Below are 22,992 nucleotides of genomic sequence, written 5' to 3' on the forward strand. Positions count from 1 at the left end.
CTCCTTTCCTTTCATATGTATTTCTACATTGGAGTTAAGCCATTCAGGACTTTTGTTCGCTCTTTTAAATCTATTACCCAATGGGATGCATTGGCTAATGCCCTTATTTAATATGCTCTTAACCACTACAGCCCCAGACCAATAAACACCTTAAGGACCAGAGGTCTTTTTCCAATTTCGCACTGCGCTGCTTTAACTGGTAATTGTGCGGTCATGCAATATTGCACCCAAACGAAATTTGCGTCCTTTTCTTCCTACAAATAGAGCTTTCTTTTGATGGTATTTGATTGCCTCTGCAATTTTTATTTTTTGCGATATAAATGGAAAAAGAGCGAAAATTTTGAAAAAAAAAAATATTTTCTTCTTTTTGTTATAAGAAAAATCGAATAAACTAAATTTTAGTCATACATTGAGGGCAAAATTTATTCAGCCACATGTCTTTAGTAAAAAAAATGTCAATAAGCGTATATTTTTTGGTTTGCGCAAAAGTTATAGCGTCTACAAACTAGAGTACATTTTCTGGAATTTACACAGCTTTTAATTTATGACTGCCTATTTCATTTCTTGAGGTGCTAAAATGGCAGGGCAGTACAACCCCCCCCCCCCCAAATGACCCCATTTTGGAAAGTAGACACCCCAAGGAAATTGCTGATGGGTATGTTGAGCCCATTGAATATTTATTTTTTTTGTCCTAAGGGATTGAATAATGACAAAAAAAAATAAAAAATTTTACAAAAAGTTGTCACTAAATAATATATTGCTCACACATGCCATGGTTATATGTGGAATTGCACCCCAAAATATATTCTACTGCTTCTCCTGAGTAAGAGGATACCACATATGTGGGACTTTTTGGGAGTCTAGCTGCGTACGGCACCCCGAAAACCAATCACTGCCTTCAGGGTTTCTAAGGGTGCAAATTTTTGATTTCACTCCTCACTACCTATCACAGTTTCGAAGGCCATAAAATGCCAAAATAGCACAAAACCCCCCCCCAAATGACCCCATTTTGGAAAGTAGACATCCCAAGCTATTTACTGAGAGGCATGTTGAGTCCATGGAATATTTTATATTTTGCCACAAGTTGCGGGAATATTACAAACTTTTTTTTTTTTTGCACAAAGTTGTCACTAAATTACATATTGCTTACACATGCTATGGGCATATGTGAAATGACACCCCAAAATACATTCTGCTGCTTCTCCTGAGTACAGGGATACCACATGTGTGGGACTTTTTGGGAGCCTAGCCGCGTTCGGGACCCCGAAATCCAAGCACCGCCTTCAGGATTTCTAAGGGCATAAATTTTTTATTTTACTCCTCACTACCTATCACAGTTTTGAAGGCCATAAAATGCCAAGATGGCACAAAACCCCCCCAAATGATTTTGGAAAGTAGACACCCCAAGCTATTTGCTGAGGGCCATGTTGAGACCATTGAATATTTTTTTTTTGTCCCAAGGGATTGAATAAGGACAAAAAATAAAATTTTTTTTTTTTTTTTACAAAAAGTTGTCACTAAATGATATATTGCTCACACATGCCATGGTTATATGTGGAATTGCACCCCAAAATATATTCCGCTACTTCTCCCGAGTATGGGGATACCACATGTGTGGGACTTTTTGGGAGTCTAGTCGCGCACGGCACCCCGAAAACCAATCACCACCTTCAGGATTTCTAAGGGTGCAAATTTTTGATTTGACTCCTCACTACCCATCACAGTTTCGAAGGCCATAAAATGCCAAAATAGCACAAAAACCCCCAAAATGACTCCATTTTGGAAAGTAGACACCCCAAGCTATTTACTGAGAGGCATGTTGAGTCCATGGAATATTTTATATTTTGCCACAAGTTGCGGGAATATTACAAACTTTTTTTTTTTTGCACAAAGTTGTCACTAAATGATATATTGCTCACACATGCTATGGGCATAAGTCAAATTACACCCCAAAATAAATTCTGCTGCTTCTCCCGAGTACGGGGATACCACATGTGGGGGACTTTTTAGGAGCCTAGCCACGTACGGGACCCCAAAAACCAAGCACTGCCTTCCGGATTTAAATATAAAATGCTACCAAAAAAACTGTTAGCGATCGCAGGGATCAGGCCTGACTCTGCGATCGCTGCAGTTATGTGTTTAGTGTTTTGTAAGTGACAGTGATCGATCGATACTGCACTTGGGTGGGCTGGGCAGAGGGGCAAAACGCAGGTGCTAGCAGGTATCTGGGCTGATCCCGCTAACAATGTGTTTTTTTGGAACCCTGAACTGCTGGGGACGCTAGTACAGATCTGATCAGATCAGATGTTGATCTGTTCAGATTCTATACCACTACAGGAGGTTTATGCTTTGCGTGTGGGTGTTAGCGGTACTGGCACTAACCTAGCGCTGCCTGGGGCGACGCAGACCCTGACCCTAAAACCTAATTGATATCACCCGCCGGGTGATCAGGGGGTTAAACCTTTATTGGGTAATAAATGGTGGGTGCCCCGATGCTATAAAAAGCAAACTAACCAGAGTCACCCGTAACACTTATACGGTGATCAGTGGTGAAAGGGTTAACTAGGGGCAATCAGGGGGTTCAAATTTTTATTAGGTAGTATATGGGGGTCCCTGGCGCTATATAAAAACCTGACGGGGAAACTAAATAACTAACTGGCTAACCAGCGTCACCAGTGACACTTATACTGTGATCGCTGGTGAAAGGGTTAACTAGGGGCAATCAGGGGGTTAAAACCATTATTGGGTAGTATATGGGGGTACCTAACGCTATAAAAACCTGGCGGTGAACCTAAAAAAATAACTAGCTACCTAACGACACTAGTGACACTAATGCAGCGATCAGAAAAACGATCGCTTAGTGACACTGGCAAAAGGGGGTGAAAGGGTTAACTAGGGGCAATCAGGGGGTTAAAACCATTATTGGGTAGTATATCGGGGTACCTAGCGCTATAAAAACCTGGCGGTGAACCTAAAAAAAAACTAGCTACCTAGCGACACTAGTGACACTAATGCAGCGATCAGAAAAATGATCGCTTAGTGACAGTGGCAAAAGGGGGTGAAAGGGTTAACTAGTGGCAATCAGGGGGTTAAAACCATTATTGGGTAGTATATCGGGGTACCTAGCGCTATAAAAACCTGGCGGTGAACCTAAAAAAAAAAACTAGCTACCTAGCGACACTAATGAAGCGATCAGAAAAATGATCGCTTAGTGACAGTGGCAAAAGGGGGTGAAAGGGTTAACTAGGGGCAATCAGGGGGTTAAAACCATTATTGGGTAGTATATCGGGGTACCTAGCGCTATAAAAACCTGGCGGTGAACCTAAAAAAAAAAGCTAGCTACCTAGCGACACTAGCGACACTAATGCAGCGATCAGAAAAATGATTGCTTAGTGACACTGGCAAAAGGGGGTGAAAGGGTTAACTAGGAGCAATCAGGGGGTTCAAATTTTTATTAGGTAGTATATGGGGGTCCCTGGCGCTATATAAAAACCTGACGGGGAAACTAAATAACTAACTGGCTAACCAGCGTCACCAGTGACACTTATACTGTGATCGCTGGTGAAAGGGTTAACTAGGGGCAATCAGGGGGTTAAAACCATTATTGGGTAGTATATGGGGGTACCTAACGCTATAAAAACCTGGCGGTGAACCTAAAAAAATAACTAGCTACCTAACGACACTAGTGACACTAATGCAGCGATCAGAAAAACGATCGCTTAGTGACACTGGCAAAAGGGGGTGAAAGGGTTAACTAGGGGCAATCAGGGGGTTAAAACCATTATTGGGTAGTATATCGGGGTACCTAGCGCTATAAAAACCTGGCGGTGAACCTAAAAAAAAACTAGCTACCTAGCGACACTAGTGACACTAATGCAGCGATCAGAAAAATGATCGCTTAGTGACAGTGGCAAAAGGGGGTGAAAGGGTTAACTAGTGGCAATCAGGGGGTTAAAACCATTATTGGGTAGTATATCGGGGTACCTAGCGCTATAAAAACCTGGCGGTGAACCTAAAAAAAAAAACTAGCTACCTAGCGACACTAATGAAGCGATCAGAAAAATGATCGCTTAGTGACAGTGGCAAAAGGGGGTGAAAGGGTTAACTAGGGGCAATCAGGGGGTTAAAACCATTATTGGGTAGTATATCGGGGTACCTAGCGCTATAAAAACCTGGCGGTGAACCTAAAAAAAAAAGCTAGCTACCTAGCGACACTAGCGACACTAATGCAGCGATCAGAAAAATGATTGCTTAGTGACACTGGCAAAAGGGGGTGAAAGGGTTAACTAGGAGCAATCAGGGGGTTAAAACCATTATTGGGTAGTATATCGGGGTACCTAGCGATATAAAAACCTGGCGGTGAACCTAAAAAAATAACTAGCTACCTAGCGACAGTAGCGATACTGATGCAGCGATCAGAAAAATGATCGCTTAGTGACACTGGCAAAAGGGGGTGAAAGGGTTAACTCTAGGGGCAATCAGGGGGTTAAATCTTTATTGGGGGGTGATAGGGGGCTACCCTGGACCTAACACTAACTGCCCTGACAAGTTTTAACTGTTACAACTGACACTGAATGCATTGATCAGTAAAGAAATGATCAATGCAATCAGTGACACTGTGACTGGGGGGGATGGGGGGGCGGGGGGGGGGGATGGGGGGGCGATCGGGGGGGGTTTGTGTACCTATGTGTCAGTGTAGTGTTTTGGTGCACTTACTTTTAGTCTTCTCCTCGTAGTCCGGTCAAAAAGACCGCCCCGAGGAGAATGACATCACTTCCTCCTTCCTGTGTAAACAATACACAGTGGGAGGAAGTTCGTCATTGGTCAGGAGCGATCCAGAGGGGGTGGCCAGAAACCAACAGCCATCCCCTCATCACGGATCGCTCCTGGAGGGAAACGGACCGCCGTATCCAGCGGGAGGGGGTCCGATAGGACCCCCCACCCGCTGGAAGGCAGGCACGTACATCTACGTGCTTGTGCCTGCCTGTGCCATTGTGATGACGTACAATGGCAATACGGCGGTCCTTAAGTGGTTAAAGCAATCTCTCTTATCTCCTCTGTGTTCTTTGTTCCTAAGATTTTATCCCAATTTATGCCTTCTAGCAAGGTTCGTAGTTTAGACCTATGAACGCTGTTACCTAAATTGCCCCGTATTTCCACATCCGTGATCAGGTCTGTATCATTGGTAATCAGTAGATCCAGTAACGCTACCATCTGACCCATAAAATTGTCCTGCAAGACATTTAGGAACTGGCGAGCCTTAAATGAATGTGTGGTTCCCTCAGCCCAGTCTATGTCTGGATAATTAAAATCCCCCATTATGATAATACTTCCCATCCTTGCTGCTAATGAGAGCTGTTGAACCAGGTCTCTGAAATTCACAAAAAATCCAAATCCTCCTCGTACAACAGTATCTCTAGTTCACATATCTTCTCCGCCAGGCTCCTGGCATTGGTGAAAATGCCACATAGTTTATATTATTCTCTTATTGGGTGTTCCAAGATTGCAACTATACTTACTTACCTTATGTTTATGTGCTTTGGTCAACCTACCACTAATACTACCCTCTGGAATATGTTCCTCCAGGAACCCAAAGCCCTCCTTACTACACCAGCTCCTAAGCCACTTGTTTACTTCCCTAATCTTGGAGGTCCTTTTCCTCAATTTAGTCCCTAAAATCGTTCATGTAGGACACTCCATGTGGTATTCCCAAACTCAGGAAAAGCAGCAGATTTTCGGGGTCTTGTATGCAGCTAGGCTCCCAAAAAGTCTCACACATGAGGTATCGCCATACTCAGGAGAAGCAGCAGAATGTATTTTGGGGTGTAATTCCACATATAACCATGGCACGTGTGAGCAATATATAATTTAGTGACAATGATTTTTATTTTATTTTTGTCATTTTTCAATCACTTGTGAAATATTCAATGGGCTCCACATGCCTCTCAGCAATTTCCTTGGGGGTGTCTACTTTCCAAAATGGGGTCATTTGGGGGGGGGGGGTTTGTACTGCCCTGCCATTTTATCACCTCAATAAATTAGATAAGCAGTCAAACTAAAAGCTGCATAAATTCCAGAAAATGTACTCTAACTTTTGCGCAAACCAATAAATATACGCTTATTGACATTTTTTTTTACCAAAGACACATTTTGCACATGAATACATTTTGCCAAAAATGTATGAATACATTTTGTTTATTGGATTTTTTTTATAACAAAAAGTAGAAAATATAATTTTTTTTCAAAATTTCTGGTCTTTTTCTGTTTATATCACAAAAAATAAAAATTGCAGAGGCAATCAAATACTATTAAATTCGTTTGGGTACAGCATTGCATGACTGCACAATTACCAATTAACCACTTAAGTCCCGGACCATTGGCTGACAAAAGACCACAGCATTTTTTTGCGATTCGGCACTGCGTCACTTTAACTGACAATAGAGCTTTCTTTTGGTGGTATTTGATCACCTTTGCGGTTTTTATTTTTTGCGCTATAAACAAAAAAATTGCGACAATTTTTAAAAAAAACGCATATTTTTTTTACGTTTTGCTGTAATAAATATCCCCAAAAATATATTAAAAAAACAATGTATTTCCTCAGTTTAGGCCAATACGTATTCTTCTACATATTTTTAGTAAACAAAAAAAAAAAAAAATCGCAATAGGCTTTTATTGATTGGCTTGTGCAAAAGTTATAGCGTCTACAAAATAGGGGATAGTTTTATGGCATTTTTATTAATATTTGTTTTTTACTAGTAATTAGGGATGCACCGAAATTTCGGCCGCCGAAACATATCGGCCGAAAATGCCCTTTTCGGCAATTTGCCAAAAGGAAAAAACGGCCGATAATTGAGCCGAAAATGTGGCGGGGCTTGGGGCGGAACTCCGCCCCCGCCCCTGGTGCCTCCCATGATGGGGGTGAATAGAGCAGGACTGATGCAGCCAGCGATGCCCCTCTGCAGTGAAGAGAGCCGTCTGGTTGAATAGAGCGCCGGGAACATCACAGCTTTAATTTCAATAGCTGTGTGTTCCCCGCCGCACGCCGTCACACACAGCCCCTCCCCCTTGTCCGGGGTTACTTTGATAGACAGATCACCTGTCCAGATTGGACGGGTGATCTGTCTATCAAAGTGCCTGGACAAGGGGGAGGGGCTGTGTGTGACGGCGCGCGACGGGGAACACACAGCTATTGAAATTAAAGCTGTGATGTTCCCGGCGCTCTATTCAACCAGACGGCTCTCTTCACTGCAGAGGGGCATCGCTGGCTGCATCAGAGGAAGGAGATTTTCACAGCATTGCCACATATTGATAAGATTATTTACATTAGACTGATGTGTTTATCTAAGAAAACTATTGATAAGAGCGGACATTCCCTGTAAGTAAACACAGGATCACCTCACAGAATTACACCTACAACTGGGGATGCACCAAGTCAGTAAGTACTCGCTGATTACCTGGCAGCATCACAGGGGGCAACACTGGCTGCATCACAGGGGGCAACACTGGCTGCATCACAGGGGGCAACACTGGCTGCATCACAGGGGGCAACACTGGCTGCATCACAGGGGGCAACACTGGCTGCATCACTGGGGGCAACACTGGCTGCATCACTGGGGGCAACACTGGCTGCACTTATCTCTTTTATCAGGTCGCCAGTCTCTGACCACCTCCTGTACCGTGTCGCCAGTCTCTGACCACCTCCTGTACCGTGTCGCCAGTCTCTGACCACCTCCTGTACCGTGTCGCCAGTCTCTGACCACCTGCTGTACCGTGTCGCCAGTCTCTGACCACTTCCTGTACCGTGTCGCCAGTCTCTGACCACCTCCTGTACCGTGTCGCCAGTCTCTGACCATCTCCTGTACCATGTTCTCTGTCTCTGACCATCTCCTGTACCATGTTCTCTGTCTCTGACCACCTCCTGTACCATGTCTCCAGCCTCTGACCACCTCCTGTACCATGTCCCCAGCCTCTGACCACCTCCTGTACCATGTGCCCAGCCTCTGACCACCTCCTGTACCATGTGCCCAGCCTCTGACCACCTCCTGTACCATGTCCCCAGCCTCTGACCACCTCCTGTACCATGTCCCCAGCCTCTGACCACCTCCTGTACCATGTCCCCAGCCTCTGACCACCTCCTGTACCATGTCCCCAGTCTCTGACCACCTCCTGTACCATGCCCCCAGTCTCTGACCACCTCCTGTACCATGTCCCCAGTCTCTGACCACCTCCTGTACCATGTCCCCAGTCTCTGACCACCTCCTGTACCATGTCCCCAGTCTCTGACCACCTCCTGTACCATGTCCCCAGTCTCTGACCACCTCCTGTACCATGTCCCCAGCCTCTGACCACCTCCTGTACCATGTCCCCAGCCTCTGACCACCTCCTGTATCATGTCCCCAGCCTCTGACCACCTCCTGTACCATGTCCCCAGTCTCTGACCATCTCCTGTATAAAAATATTTTTTGAAAACAGTCATTTTCGGTATCGGTGCTGTTTCTGTATCGGTTTCGGTTTTCGGCCTAGTGTATTTTTCATTTTCGGTATCGGTTTCGGCACCAAAAAACCCATTCGGTGCATCCCTACTAGTAATGGCAGCGATCAGCGATTTATTATCCTGACTGCGACATTATGGCGGACAGATCGGACACTTTTGGCGCTATTTTGGGACCAGTCACATTTATACAGTGATCAGTGCGATTAAAAATGCATTGATTTGATTACTATGTAAATGCGACTGGCAGTGAAGGGATTAACCACTAGGTGGCACTGTAGGGGTTAAGTGAGTCCTAGGGAGTGATTCTGACTGTGGGGGGGGGGGGGGGGGGCTATGTTTGACACGACATGCTTGTTTACATCAGCATTTCCCCATTCTTCCTCTCCATGAGACGATCGCGGGTATCCCCGTGGACATCGAGTCCGCGGGACCCACACTCACACTCACGGAGGTCGCAGCGGGCGCGCGCCTGCAAACTACTTCTTAAAGGGCAATGTACAGGTACGTTAATCTACCTGTACATGCCCTTCTACGACTTATATTGGCGCGAGCCAGTCGGCAAGCAGTTAAAGCAGCACAGTGCCAAATTGTAGCTCTGGTGCCAAAGTGCTCTGGTCAGAACTCGGCGTATCATCTGTCACGATATAAGAAAAAATTGGGACAACTTTACTGTTGTCTTATTTAATTAAAAAAATTAATTTTTTTCCAAAAAAAAAGTATGCTTGTAAGACCGCAAGTTTGAAAAATAGGCCCGGTCCTTAAAGCGGAGTTCCACCCAAAAATGGAACTTCCGCTTTTTGGATTCCTCCCCTCCTCTGGTGTCACATTTGGCACCTTTCAGGGGGGAGCAGATACCTGTATAATCCAGGTATTTGCTCCAACTTCTGGGCATAGATCACCACAGGCTCTGCGGCGATCTACGCCATGTCCGGCCCCTCCTCTGTCCCCCCCCGCTGTCCTCTGGGAGACACACAGGTCCCAGAAGACAGCAGGGACCAGTGAGGACACACAGCGCTCCCGCATGCGCAGTAGGGAACCAGGCCGTGAAGTTGCAAGGCTTCACTTCCTGATTCCCTTACCGAAGATGGCGGCACCTCCACCTAAGGGACAGATCAGCTTCAGGTGAGGACATAGCGGGCGCCCTGGACAGGTAAGTGTCCATATTTTAAAAGTCAGCAGCTGCAGTCTTTGTAGCTGCTGATTTAAAAAAAAACTTTAAGTGGTTAATGGATGGATGTTTTTAAATTGACTAAATAAAGGCATGTTTTTTACATTTTAAAAGTTGTTCACATATATATATATTCATTGGAGGGATTTTTAAAGTCTCAATACATAAAGAGTTGTCTTTTGAATATATTAATGAAATAGTAAGTACAACAGAACAATAAATTTACACAGGAGCAGCATTTTGACAGCCATTCCTGCTGTATAATACAAGGCACTTACTGGCTGTCATTTTTACTGCTGGCAACTGTTGGTAATATTGGCAAGGGAGAGAGAAGCTGGATATTAGAGATGCATCCTAAAAATGCTGACATTGATCAGTGGGGAGGATTCTTGCATTCACATCGGGTGTGTAGCTGAGGGAATTGAGTCAGTCTTTGTTCAACTCGCTAGTTGAAAAACTGTATAATCTTTGGGCTGCTTAAGTCTTTCATGTTAATTTGCAGTTCTTTTAGTGTGAATGTTATGGCATTATAGGCAGAAAATTCTAAAATTTCTAGAGACCTAGAAGTGCAGAGTACAGTAAATTGGGTATAGAGAGATCAAATATTTATAAATACTCAGATTACCTCCATCCACTAAATGAACTTTGCCTAAGCAGGGAAACCAAATGAGAAACACAATACAAAGCTTTTCTCCAAAACTTACCCCCAGTCCTTCATATCCTTGAGATTCTAGTGCTTTTTTTGCTGCTTTCTTCTCTGCTTCCTTCTTTTGCTTTCCTTCTGCTTCACCAAGCAATTGGCCATCAATAGAGACTTTACAAACGAATCTTGGAGAATAGTTAAAAATGGTGTTAGTTCAGCCTGTTTTTTTTTTGTACAGATAATTACATTTAAAATAACACATTATACCTATATAATACTTGCAACTTCAAATGTGTACACTAAGCACTTGTTGCTATGTGACTGTCTAGGCACCTACCAAAGAGGTATTTTAAGAAGGTTTACACTGACACTTTAAACCTGTGCCCAGGAAAACACAGAAGATGCCATTGCTTATCTTGCCATCTGAAAAAGCTAGCTGCCTGGCTTTTGTGTTGAATTTAAAGATTTAATACTATTTGAAGAACTTACCCAGGTACAGTGCAGGACCTGGATTGTCCATAACCTCTTGGCTTTAGTCCTGCTACAGCAACAGCTCAAAGGTCCCTTCCCCTTCCTTCCCTGAACTCACCTGGCCTATCTTTGAGCCTGGGACCACTATGAAGGCATTCAGGATGCCTCAGGGTAGAGGAGATCAGGAACTAGCCATTCCCAATCTCCTACTAAATGTGAACCTGGAAGTGCACTTCTGGGTTTGGAGTTGTCGGAAACACAGCACAGCTGCCAGATGAAAGAATATTGGGGACTCGCTGTCTGCGATCTGTTTGGACTAGTGACAGTGGAGACATCAGGAGTCTCCATGAAGAGGAACTGTCCCTGCTGTCCCATAGAAGGCTTATCAGACACTTTACGATAGTGGCAAAATACTAAAATGGAAGATTACAAGAACAAATGGTAGGGAGGTCTGTACATATCCGTATATTACAGGACTAAGGCTTTTTAGTCTTTATCATGGGACATCCAAAAGAGGTCCAACTGAGGAGTGGGTAGCACAGCAACAATGCATCGAAAAAGGTTTGATAGAAATTCAGAGAGCAGCCTGTACTCTCAAGAAGCGCAGATATTGAGACGAGGCCTGAACATCCACCTAGAAGAATTTGAAGCTGAGGTCCAGTCATATTTATGAAAATTAAAAGTCAACAGCTACAAAAATTGTAGCTGGCAACTTTAAATAAACAGAACACTCACCTATCCCAGGATCCAGCACTGTGCTCCCCTGAGAGGCATCTTAACTGTGGAAACCTGGCCATGACAGCTTGCGACTTCACAGCTGGCTGCCCGCTGCACTGCATATTGTAAATGGTCCCGCAGTCTTCTGGGTCCCGTGACATTTCCCAGAAGACTTCAGGGAGGGAGAGGGGAGGAGAACTTCCGCTTTGAGGCAATCCAAGCAAAAGTGAAAGGGGGTACTTGTCAAAATCAGGTACCTGCTCCTCCTAAAAAATGTGCAAATGTTAAAGAGGAGGGGGAGGAGGCCTAAAAGCGGAACATCCCCTTTGGCGTGCAGTTGCGCTTTAACAAATGTGCAAACAGAAGTCTATGAGGCAAACAGAAGTCCTCCAACTCTGACATATTGGAAATGCTTTAAGACTGGGAGAAAGGCTTGGAGTAAGACTTGGCTGGTTTGGAGGGACAGGTTTTCTTAAAAGAAATGTTTTTTTTTTTTTTTTTTAACAGAAAATTTTATTAGACAAATCAGCATTACATTGCAAAGTACAGTAGATCCAATAGTACACAGATGTAGAAAGGAAAACAGAAAAAAAAACACCTTCATCCAGTAACCATTCTTAAATCAATAATCCAGCAGTACAGATAACAGGAGCATCCATTACTCTATCATAAATACAGGACATCCCCAGCGGAACTTCACAGCCATCATACAGGTACCTGACATCCGCGCGAGCCCGCGGAAGGGGGTGGGCCAGGGAGGAAATGGTCGGGAGAGAGAGGACAGGGCGGTCAACCGGGGGGGGGGGGGGATCACCACCGTCTCAGCTCAACTCAAAGTTAGGGGGAGGGGGAACCAAGATCAGCGGACGCATCTATCCAGGATGACCAAATTTTATCAAATTTCCCCGGACATTGTCTGCTTTCATAGGTCAACTTATACAGGGGGAGCACCAGGTTTACTGATTTCCTCCACAAGGCAGGGGTAGGGGGGTCTTCGAGTTTCCATTTCAATAGAATCTCGCGTCTGACATAATACAATGCGAAGGTAAGGCACAGTTTACAGTACCTGTCCCCCTCAACGTCTGCCAAATGGCTCAATAGTAGGGTTTGAGGGTCGACCTGGAGGTTCGACCCGGTCACAGCATTCAGCGTAGAAACCACTTCCTCCCAGTAGGGCTGGATTTTGGGACATGACCAGACCATGTGCCAGAAAGTGCCCTCCTCCTGTTTACACCTTTGACAATTAGGGTCTCTTTGGGGGTAAATCCGTGCCAGCCTCTGCGGGGTGAAGTAGGCCCTATGCAGGAATTTAAATTGTATAAACCTGTCTTTCGCGGCTATCATTGTTGGAATGTAAGAAGTCAGGCACTCCTCCCATTCCTCCTCCCCTAGGGACGGAATGTCCGAACTCCACTTCTCCCGGGTTTTGGTCAAACTAGTATCATGTTCCACCGTTAGGTAAAGATATAAGGTCGACAGGGTTCTCCCCATCACCCTGGAAGTCAGTAGGCGTTCAATGGAGTCCGAAGTCAGTAGGCGTTCAATGGAGTCCGATTCCAGAGTCAGAGGGGCAGGAAACTGAGCCCCAAAGGCATGCTTCAGTTGCCAATATCTGAACTGGAAAGAAATTGGAAGCCCATATGTACGTCTCAGTTCTTGGAAAGTCATTAGCCTACCCTGATGAACTATGTGCTTTAAAGTAACGATTCCTCTTTTCACCCACAGAGAAGGGTCTGGGATACTATTCAGGTGAGGGAGCATGGGGTTGCCCCATAGGGGCATATGTGGGGAGATGTGATTGGGCTTTCCATAGCTCCTCCTTGCCTCCCGCCAGACCCTCACCGTGGTACGCATCAAGCCCGTCATGGAAGAGCTCGCTCTAAGCCCCCGAAATGGTAGGTTGCTCAGAGCTGCATAGGAGCCAAGGATGGCTGCCTCCAGGGTGACCGCCGGGTTCTGTGTGGGCTGGGAGAACCACCACCGAATTGTGACCAAAACGGCCGCCCAGTAGTAGATCTGAAAGTTTGGGAGTGCCAGGCCCCCCCCCCGATAGTGGGAGATATAGTATCTGCTTAGCTACCCTGGGGGGTCTCCCAGCCCAGACAAAGGATATCAACAGACTCTCCAGTCTCTTGAAAAAAGTCCTGGGGATGTGGATGGGGGTATTACGAAAGAAATACAGGTACTTGGGGAGATAGATCATTTTTAACAAATTGACTCTGCCCACTGGGGACAAAGGGAGAGATCGCCATGCCGCGCACCTAGCCCCTAGTTGTGTCATGAGTGGCTGTATATTGTCCTCCAGATAGTTCTGAACTCTACCACTGACCCTAATCCCCAGGTACATGAAACTGTCCACCCATTTAAGCTGCGGATGAGGCACGCGAGGGGTCGAGGAGTGGAGTGGGAAAAGAACCGATTTGTCCCAATTGATGCGGATACCGGAGTACCGACCGAATCGATTAATCAGTTCCAGTGCAGTGCCCAAAGAAGATGACGCGTCCGCTAAATAAAGCAGAGCGTCATCTGCATACAAGGACAGCTTTTCCTCGATGGGCCCTACCTGTATTCCCTTTATCCCAGCATCCGCTCTCAGCAAGATAGCCAAGGGCTCCATCGCGAGGGCAAATAAGGCTGGTGAGAGGGGGCACCCCTGTCTCGTACCCCGTGCCAGCCGAAACTGCCCGGAGAGACAGCCGTTGGTACGGATTCTAGCAGAGGGGCTGCGGTACAGCATGCGGATCCAATTCGTAAATCCCGGGCCAAATCCGAATCGCGAGAGCACCTCCCATAGGTAACCCCACTCGACAGAGTCGAAAGCCTTCTCCGCGTCGAGTGAGGCCACCACACCAGACTCCCCCCCGGCCGCTCTATCTATGTGCGTGAGTAGGCGTCTGATATTAATGTCTGTGCCTCTGCCCGGCATAAAACCTGTTTGGTCGCTATGGACATTAAAAGAAATGTTTAGATTTGAAAATGAAGGTTTAGAGGGAAGACTGGAACCTTTTCTAATCTGAATATCCCTGGACATGAAAGGGTTGAGTCCAACAATAGACATACTAGACCTCTGTAAAAGTGCATAAGTGAAAACCAGTACTTCTTAAAGTGGAGGTCCACCCACCGCTGCAAAAATTAAAAGCCAGCAGCTACACATACTGCAGCTGTTGACTTTTAATAATAGGATACTTACCTGTCCTGAAGTCCAGCAATGTTGGCACCGCAGCTGATGTTTCCATCAGCTGTCTGGTGCTGCCGCCACCATAACCATTAAGTGAACCCAGTAGTGAAGCATTACAGCTTCACGCCGGGTCCCTACTGCAAATGTGCGAGGCACCTGCTGCGCTCTCCTACTGCAGCGGGGGGGGAGGGAGCCAGGTAGTGATGTCAATGGCCACGGCCGAGACTCCCGGAAGTGTCCATCCCCTTACCCCAAATGTGGCCCTGGAGGGGGAAAGGAGACAAATGAGCGGAAGTTAGTCTTTTGGGTGGAATTCCGTTTTAATAACCTTAACCAAATACTAAATCTTCCCTTCTCCGTAACCCTAAACTCATAAGGGTCTGTGTGGACAGGCTTTGGGCTTGTGTGATGGCATCAGCTGGACACCAGTTTTAAACGCTTCCAAAATCATTCAAAATTCATTACCAGGTGTATATGACCTGCAATTGACCACCTCTTGTGGCCTGCAGTTGACCTGACTTTTATGTCAAAGTAAAACCTGCTTGATGCCTGTTAACACAGGCACTAAGATGAACCCTTAAAGCGGTAGTAAACCTGCACATTTTTTTTTTAAACCTGCAAAGCAAAAGGCATAATGAGCTAGTATGCACCGCATACTAGCTCATTATGAAATACTTACCTTAGAACGAGGCCCCGACATCTGGCCCGATCCACGCCGAGGGAGCTGACATGCTCCCTCAGCGTTTCTTCCGGGTATCGCGGCTCCGGCGCTGTGAGTGGCCGGAGCCGCGATATCGTCACTCCCGCGCATGCGCGTGGGAGATTTCATTCCGGCTGGCCAGCCACTGCCGGATTTTCAGGCCGAGAATCCCCTTGTGCGCATGCGCCGCTGCAGTCAGCGGCGCATACCGAGGGGAATATCTCCTAAACCGTACAGGTTTAGGAGATATTTTTTTTACCTACAGGTAAGCCTTATTATAGGCTTTCCTGTAGGTAAAAGTTAAAAAATTGGGTATACAACCACTTTAATTTTTAATTCCCACCAACACTTAGGGGACTATGTTTAAAAAAAATGCTAAGCAAAGGTCACAAATAGGGTTGCACCAATACCAATACGGTTATTGGTATCAATACTAAGTATTTGCGTGCCTATCGGGACTCACGCAAATGCTCCGATACCGGAAGTGACGTCTCCTCCCCCCCCCAGCCGGCTTTCTTCTCTGGTGGGTGCAATCCCTGCCTCCTCCTCCCCTCTAGCGTGTGTTATAGATGGAGGAGGGCCTTTGTCGGTGTGAGGAGATTCTGCAGGGCTGGTGTGATGAGGGGGTGGAGGGTTAATGGTCAGTGTGTGTGGAGGGAGGGGGCGGAGTCAGTGTCGGTAAGGTATGGCGCTGTGAGGAGCTCCGCTCACTCTGAGGCAGGGACACACCGGGGAAAGATCCAGAAAGATTTGTGGAGCCGGGCCCAGGATGCTGATGAAGGAATACTAGACCTGTATGCTGCCAACAGTGGATGAGCGCACTGAGACCTTCTATGTATGTGCGTGAGGCTTGGCAAGAGCCCGGCAGGCTGTGTGTATGTCAGCCCCAATCATCGCCTGTATGGGGGACCTCCGCTCTTTGTTTCTCCATGGAGCTGTGTGTAGATATTATATATATATATATATATATATATATATATATACATACACACACATACATACACACACACACACACACACACACTCTCTCACACACACACAGGGACTGTAAAGAGTCTACACACCCCTGTTAAAATGTCAGGTTTCTCTGATATAAAAAAATAAAATAAAATTAGTTAGAAGGATCATTTCAGAACTTTTTCCACATTTAGTGTGACCTATAAACTGTACAACTGAATTTAAAAACCAAATTAAATCTTTTGTGGAGGGGTGAGTAAAAATGAAAAAAAATAATAATAATGTGGTTCCATTATGCCATGTACACATGGTCGGAATGTCCGGCGGGAAATTTTTGATGAGAGCTTGTGGTTGGAAAGTCCGAACATGTGTATGCACCATCGGACATTTGCTAACAGAATTTCAGACGTTAAATGCTGGAGAGCAGGTTCTCAAATTTTCCGACAAAAAACAAGTCCGAAGCACAAAACTCCACACATGCTCTGAATCAAGAATGAGACAGAAGCGCTCGGTCTTGTAAAACTAGCGTTCATAATGGAGATAGCACATTCATCACGCTGCAATTTTTTAAATCTTTCAATGCAGCAAATTCTCTTCTTCTTCATAATGCTAGAATAATAAATTGCTTTACTGCTGATATACACACTCAGTTCTGACCAACTGATTTCTTATTATTTCTCGTGATCTCATGAATAATCTTTTTTTTTCCCGCCAGATGTCCAGAATAATGTTTACTTTTTTTCTATAGTGATGTACTTTTTTTCAAGATCTCTCGAAATTATTATTATTTTTTTATAGTGATCGCCATAATATTTTTTGTCATTTTGTGTGTCAAGTTACCACAACACCATTATTATCTTGTAATTTTTAACATCAAAAGAGGTTGGTTGGGGTTGGTGTCCTTTGTTAATTTGACATTGTATTTTTGAAATGTACCTGCCTACTCACAAACGGTCCTTTTTGAAGAAAAACACATAGCCAAGTATTTATAAAAAAAATAAAAAGTACAAATTTATAAGGGGTCATAACAAAATAAAGAGAATGGCAAAGCTGGATAAACTGTTGAAATTGGTGAAGCCTTTGTACCCCAGGACAGACATCAATTATTTGACAGGCAAAATTGGTAGCCTGAAGAGTCCATTTAATAGGGAGCACAATCTGGTCCAGGACTCCGAGAGATCGGGAGCAGCAGCAGATGACATGCATGTACCAAGGCTGTGCTCTTACAACAGCCTGCCTCTTTTGCAAGACCAGACGGAACCCACTTGCCACAGACAGGGCAGCTCTCTGTACTTATCAGTGAAGTTGGGGAGGAAGTCATGGTCATTTAATTTATCCATTTTATCTGCAAGAAACAACACAAGACAAACCCTAATGTCAGGTTAAACTCTCCTAATCTTGTCTCAATATAGGCCTCAATCTATAAGCGGTATAGGCCACTAACCACTGATGCCCTAGGTTAAAATTATACCTTTGCTAGCACGATCGACGCTTACACTACTCCTTCCACCGCTCACAGATCATACGTACAACACACGCGTGTTATGCTTTAGCTACACTGTGCATGTGTGAAACTCTGCCCCTGACCTTCTTTCTAGTATATTCCCCACCCCTTCTCTTCCAGCTCAGTTGGAGAGCACATGGCGGAGAGACTAGGGATGCACCGAAATTTCGGCCGCCGAAACATATCGGCCGAAAATGGCCTTTTCGGCATTTTGCAGAAAGAGAATTCTTGCCGATAATGGCACCGAAAATCGCGCATGCGCAGTAGCGGTGGGAGAAACTTCGGATGACATCACTCGTTCTGTGGGCGGCTTGCACGTTCCTCGCGGATAAGACGCCGCACTCGTAAGCACGTTCCCTGCTGAGACGCTGGCACCTTCCCCGCGGACGCTCCTCGTGCTTGTGAGACGCTGCTGGGACCCGAGAGACGCTGCTGGGACCCGAGAGACACTGCTGGGACCCGAGAGACACTGCTGGGACCCGAGAGACACTGCTGGGACCCGAGAGACACTGCTGGGACCCGAGAGACGCTGCTGGGACCCGAGATGGCTTCATAGAGGGCTGCACATACTGAAGTACAACAGTGGGCACTGTCCCTCCTGGATGGCTACCATTACTACTATTCGCCGGTGAGCAATGCATTGCCTTTTTGCCTTAAACTGCCAAACAATCCAACTAATTTATTTTACTATACTACTGAAACTGTCATAGCAGTCAAACAACATGTATTACTTACGCCTTTGTGCCTTTTGTGCCATGCAGTATGGTATTAATTAAATGTCTTACAGTACATCGTGATGTAGCAAAAAAAAAAAAAAAAAATGTAAACTGATTTGAAATGGAATGGCATGCTATTTATTATTCTGTAGTACTAGTATACTATAAAATGTATGCCCTTGTTGTCATTGAATTTGTCATTTGGTATAGTATAGCACACTGACATGACATGATTTTTTTAAAACATGACAGTACGCAATATAATATATTATATTTAACAACTATATATATATTATATATTTTATTGTACAACAACAAGCACATGAAGTTATAGTATTATATTATACTGCAGAATAGCGCCCAAAAAATTAAATATAGCATGCAATTGCAATTTGCATGCAAGCAATCCATTCCATTTGCAATGAAATTTAATCAGTGCAATTATATTATCTTTTGGTACAAGTCAGGAGATATACTGCAGTGCAGACATATTATTAAATACCTTGCATGGCAAGAGCTGCAGCGTTTTAAAAAAAAAGTGATAGTTTGTGTTATTTTTTAAAGCTGCCTCCTGGGGTTTAGCTTTAAAATTAATTTCGTCCTTTTTTTTCTTTTCCCCCTCAGATTTCACTCCCACTATAGATCATTCTATGCAATGCTATGCAGTGTGGAAATATTTTAAAGTTTCTGATAAAGACCCCAAATTTGCAATCTGTAGTCTTTGCTCAGCAGAAATTTCAAGAGGGGGTACAGTGCCAAGGCATTTTTCAACAACAGGTTTGATACACCATCTGAAAACACGACATCCAGTTCAGCATTCAGATTACAAGAAAACAGTGCCACTTCCAAAAAGTGACTCAGGCTCAACACCATCTGTGGCCACGGTCTTTGAAAAGGTTAAAAAATTTGCAAGTGACAGTCCCAAAGCTTGTGCCATAACAGATAAAATTATGGAATTTATTGCATTAGACGACCAGCCATTCTCTGTTGTGGAGGACATTGGATTCCGTAGGCTTATGCAACATATTGAGCCGCGTTACTCACTACCAAGCAGACGCTACTTTGCAGATACCTGTCTACCTGAATTGTTTTGCAGTGTTAGAAAACACGTTCAAGAGCTCATGACTACCGACATCATAGCAATCAGTTTTACTACCGACATTTGGAGTTCAGACGTCAGTCCAACGAGCATGCTTAGCCTGACAGCGCAGTGGATAGATGACAAATTTCAATTGCAAAACATCCTACTTAACACACGTGAGTTTGTTGGATCACATACTGCAGCAGCAATAGCTGACACTTTAAAATCCATGCTTGACACTTGGCACATTGAGAAGTCTAAAGTGCATTTGATTGTACGAGATAATGCGCGGAACATGGCAAAGGCAATGGAGGACAATGAACTTAAAAGCATACCGTGTATGGCACACACGCTGCAATTGGCTGTGAATGAAGGATTGCTGAGTCAGCGCACCATATCTGATATTGTATCAAAAGGAAGAAAAATTGTGGGTCACTTTAAGCATTCTCCACTTGCTTATTCCAGATTACAAGCTTTGCAGATACAGTTTGGAATGCCACCGAAACGACTGCAGCAAGATGTAGCCACTCGTTGGAACAGCACCTACTATATGCTGCAAGGTCTTTTTGAAGCGTGTTTTAGCTGCATACATTGCAGATTACGAGCTGCCGGCAACACTGAGTGCACATCAGTGGATGTTAGTTGAAAATAGTTTGTCTCTTCTATCTCCATTTGAACAGTTAACAAAAGAAATAAGCTCAACTAATGCTTCCATTTCTGAAGTTATTCCCTTGATTGCCGCACTGAAGCGTCTGCTAGGAAAAGAGATAGAAACAGACCATGGCGTAAAAACGGCTAAAACCACTCTACTGGAGGCTGTTACTAACCGGTTTCAAGACACCGAGTCCAACCCTCTGTACTGCATTGCAACAGTTCTAGATCCTCGATTTAAAGAGCATTATTTTAATGTTGAGAAAAAGCAGCGTGCACGGGAAATGATACAGGCACAAATGGAGGTGGTGGAAGCATCTGGTGAAGGAGTTTTGAGGTGTAGCACAGAGGAAAGTGAGAAGAAACGGTTGCATACAAGTGAAGAGGAACACGCTCCCTCCATATCTGATATGTTTGAAGAAATTTTACATGAATGCACCCTGGTCCATAGCAGTGCAACAACAAGTACAGCTACCCAACAGCTGGACATTTATTTAGCTGAACAGCCTATCGCCAGAAGTGACAATCCCCTTGTGTACTGGCGCATCAACAAACAACGTTTTCCTTTGCTTGCACAGATTGCACGCAGATATTTATCTGCCCCAAGCACCAGTACAAAGAGTGAGAGACTATTCAGTCTAGCATCTCATATTCTTGACGAGAAGAGAAACCGTCTCTCCTGTGAGAAAGCGGAGCAACTTTTGTTCTTAAAGCGAAATCTGCCACTTATACTGAAATAGATTTATAAATCCGTAGCATAGACTAATTCCTTTACCATGTTGTTGAACATAGTAAATGAATTGGCATTGGACAATTGGAACATACAACATAGTATGACTGACTGACTACCAGTATGTTCCAGTTGTCTAGTTGTGCCATACTGCCATTAGTTGTTTGTTCATTGTAGTAGTTCTACAGTTTTTGCACTTCTTCAATTTAAGAGATCTCCAGCTTTAGTACTGTACACACATATCATACATAGTTTGTTGCTGTTGGACCAAACTATATCTCTCTCTCTCCCTAAGCTTTCAGCCCGCTGCATGTGCAAAACTGTATGTCCTGTATCTGTGGCTGTCTACATATTCCAGTACTATACACTATACCACACTGTGTTCCAGATATGGGCAGAGACTTCCAGAAACAGACTAGTCTACATTGCTTGCTGTGATTGCCCGAGCACCGCTGCTGTAGACCAGACTGTAGACTGTGTTCCAGGATGTCTTTGCTCATACCCGGGGGCCGGAAAATAGTGTGGTCTACTGTATGACTGTGTATGTAACCCGCAGCTACATACATACACTTTTATCGCACATGCAGCCGCTGACACCTTAGGGAGAGAACTTAGGGGGGAAAAAATAAATTACTACAGTTCTCTCAGGTTGAAAATATTTATTGCATTTAGCATACTTATATATTACTGTGAAACAGAACAACAGCCTTCTGCCATTGTTATTCTTTATAGTTTGTTGTTGGGACAAAACTGTCAGGCCGCGTACACACGGGCGGACTGTTCGCCCAACTTTGTCCGCTGAACAGTGTTTCAGCGGACAGTCCGCTCGTGTGTGGGCTTCAGCGGACAGTTTCAGCGGACAGTCTGACGAACAAAGTTTTTCGGAATTTCCGTAAGACAGTCCGCTGAAACTTGATTTCAGCGGACAGTCCGCTCGTGTGTAGGCTTGTTCGACAAACTAAGTTTCGCGCATGCTCAGAAAGGATTTACACGGCGAAGGTTGCATTGCAGTGTATTGGACGTCTAATTTCTCGTCCCGTCGTACATGCCGTTCACGTCATCGCGCACGCTTTCAGCGGACTGTTCGTTCATCGTGTGTGGTCAAGTCCGTTCATGCAAATTTTGAGCGGACTGTTTGTCGGATTGTTTGACGAACAAAGTTGGGCGAACAGTCCGCCCGTGTGTACGTGGCCTTAGTCATTGATTGTCTCTCCCTAAGCTTTCAGCCCGCTGCATGTGCAAAACTGTATGTCCTGTATCTGTGGCTGTCTACATATTCCAGTACTATACACTATACCACACTGTGTTCCAGATATGGGCAGAGACTTCCAGAAACAGACTAGTCTACATTGCTTGCTGTGATTGCCCGAACACCGCTGCTGTAGACCAGACTGTAGACTGTATTCCAGGCTGTCTCTGCTCATACCCGGGGGCCGGAAAACAGTGTGGTCTACTGTATGACTGTGTGTGTAACCCGCAGCTACATGCATACACTTTTATCGCACATGCAGCCGCTGACACCTTAGGGAGAGAAAACTGAATTACTACTAGTTCTTCTGGTTTAAGTTGAAAATTAATAAAGTCTAAGACATTAAGTCTTCTTAGACTTAGTCTTAGTCGTTTTATTTTTATATTATTTTATTTCATTTTTTTTATTTATTTTGTTGTTATGGTTCAATGTGCACTGACTGCAGTCTACACTGCAGGATATGCGGTAGTAATTTATCATTTAATTTAGTATTTTATTTGATTTTATGATTTTATCTTCTGTGTCCACTGTCCAATTTATTTGGGTTGCTTTATTAAAGTACTGTTATTTTCCATTACTAGACTATTCTTTTATTCATAAAATTAATGATTTAGTTGAATATGAATACTATAATGAATAATACCATATAAGGCAATTTTATATATATATATATTTTTTTTAATATATAAAAAAAGCCATTTTCGGTTTCGGTGCTGTTTCGGTATCGGTTTCG

General features: G+C 44.5%; 1 protein-coding gene across 1 annotated transcript in view; it reads right to left on the bottom strand.

The window, feature by feature from the left end:
* Positions 1-22,992, bottom strand: part of LOC143987598 (interferon-induced, double-stranded RNA-activated protein kinase-like) — a 329,449-nt gene that overhangs the window by 252,742 nt on the left and 53,715 nt on the right. The window contains exon 3 of the mRNA XM_077486452.1: positions 10,367-10,490. Coding sequence (XP_077342578.1) covers positions 10,367-10,490 — 124 coding nt within the window. The remainder of the gene's footprint in view (positions 1-10,366; positions 10,491-22,992) is intronic.

This window comes from Lithobates pipiens, unplaced genomic scaffold, assembly GCF_037356315.1.
Source record: "Lithobates pipiens isolate NorthernLeopardFrog02 unplaced genomic scaffold, aLitPip1_a1.2 Scaffold_18, whole genome shotgun sequence".
NCBI lineage: Eukaryota > Metazoa > Chordata > Amphibia > Anura > Ranidae > Lithobates > Lithobates pipiens.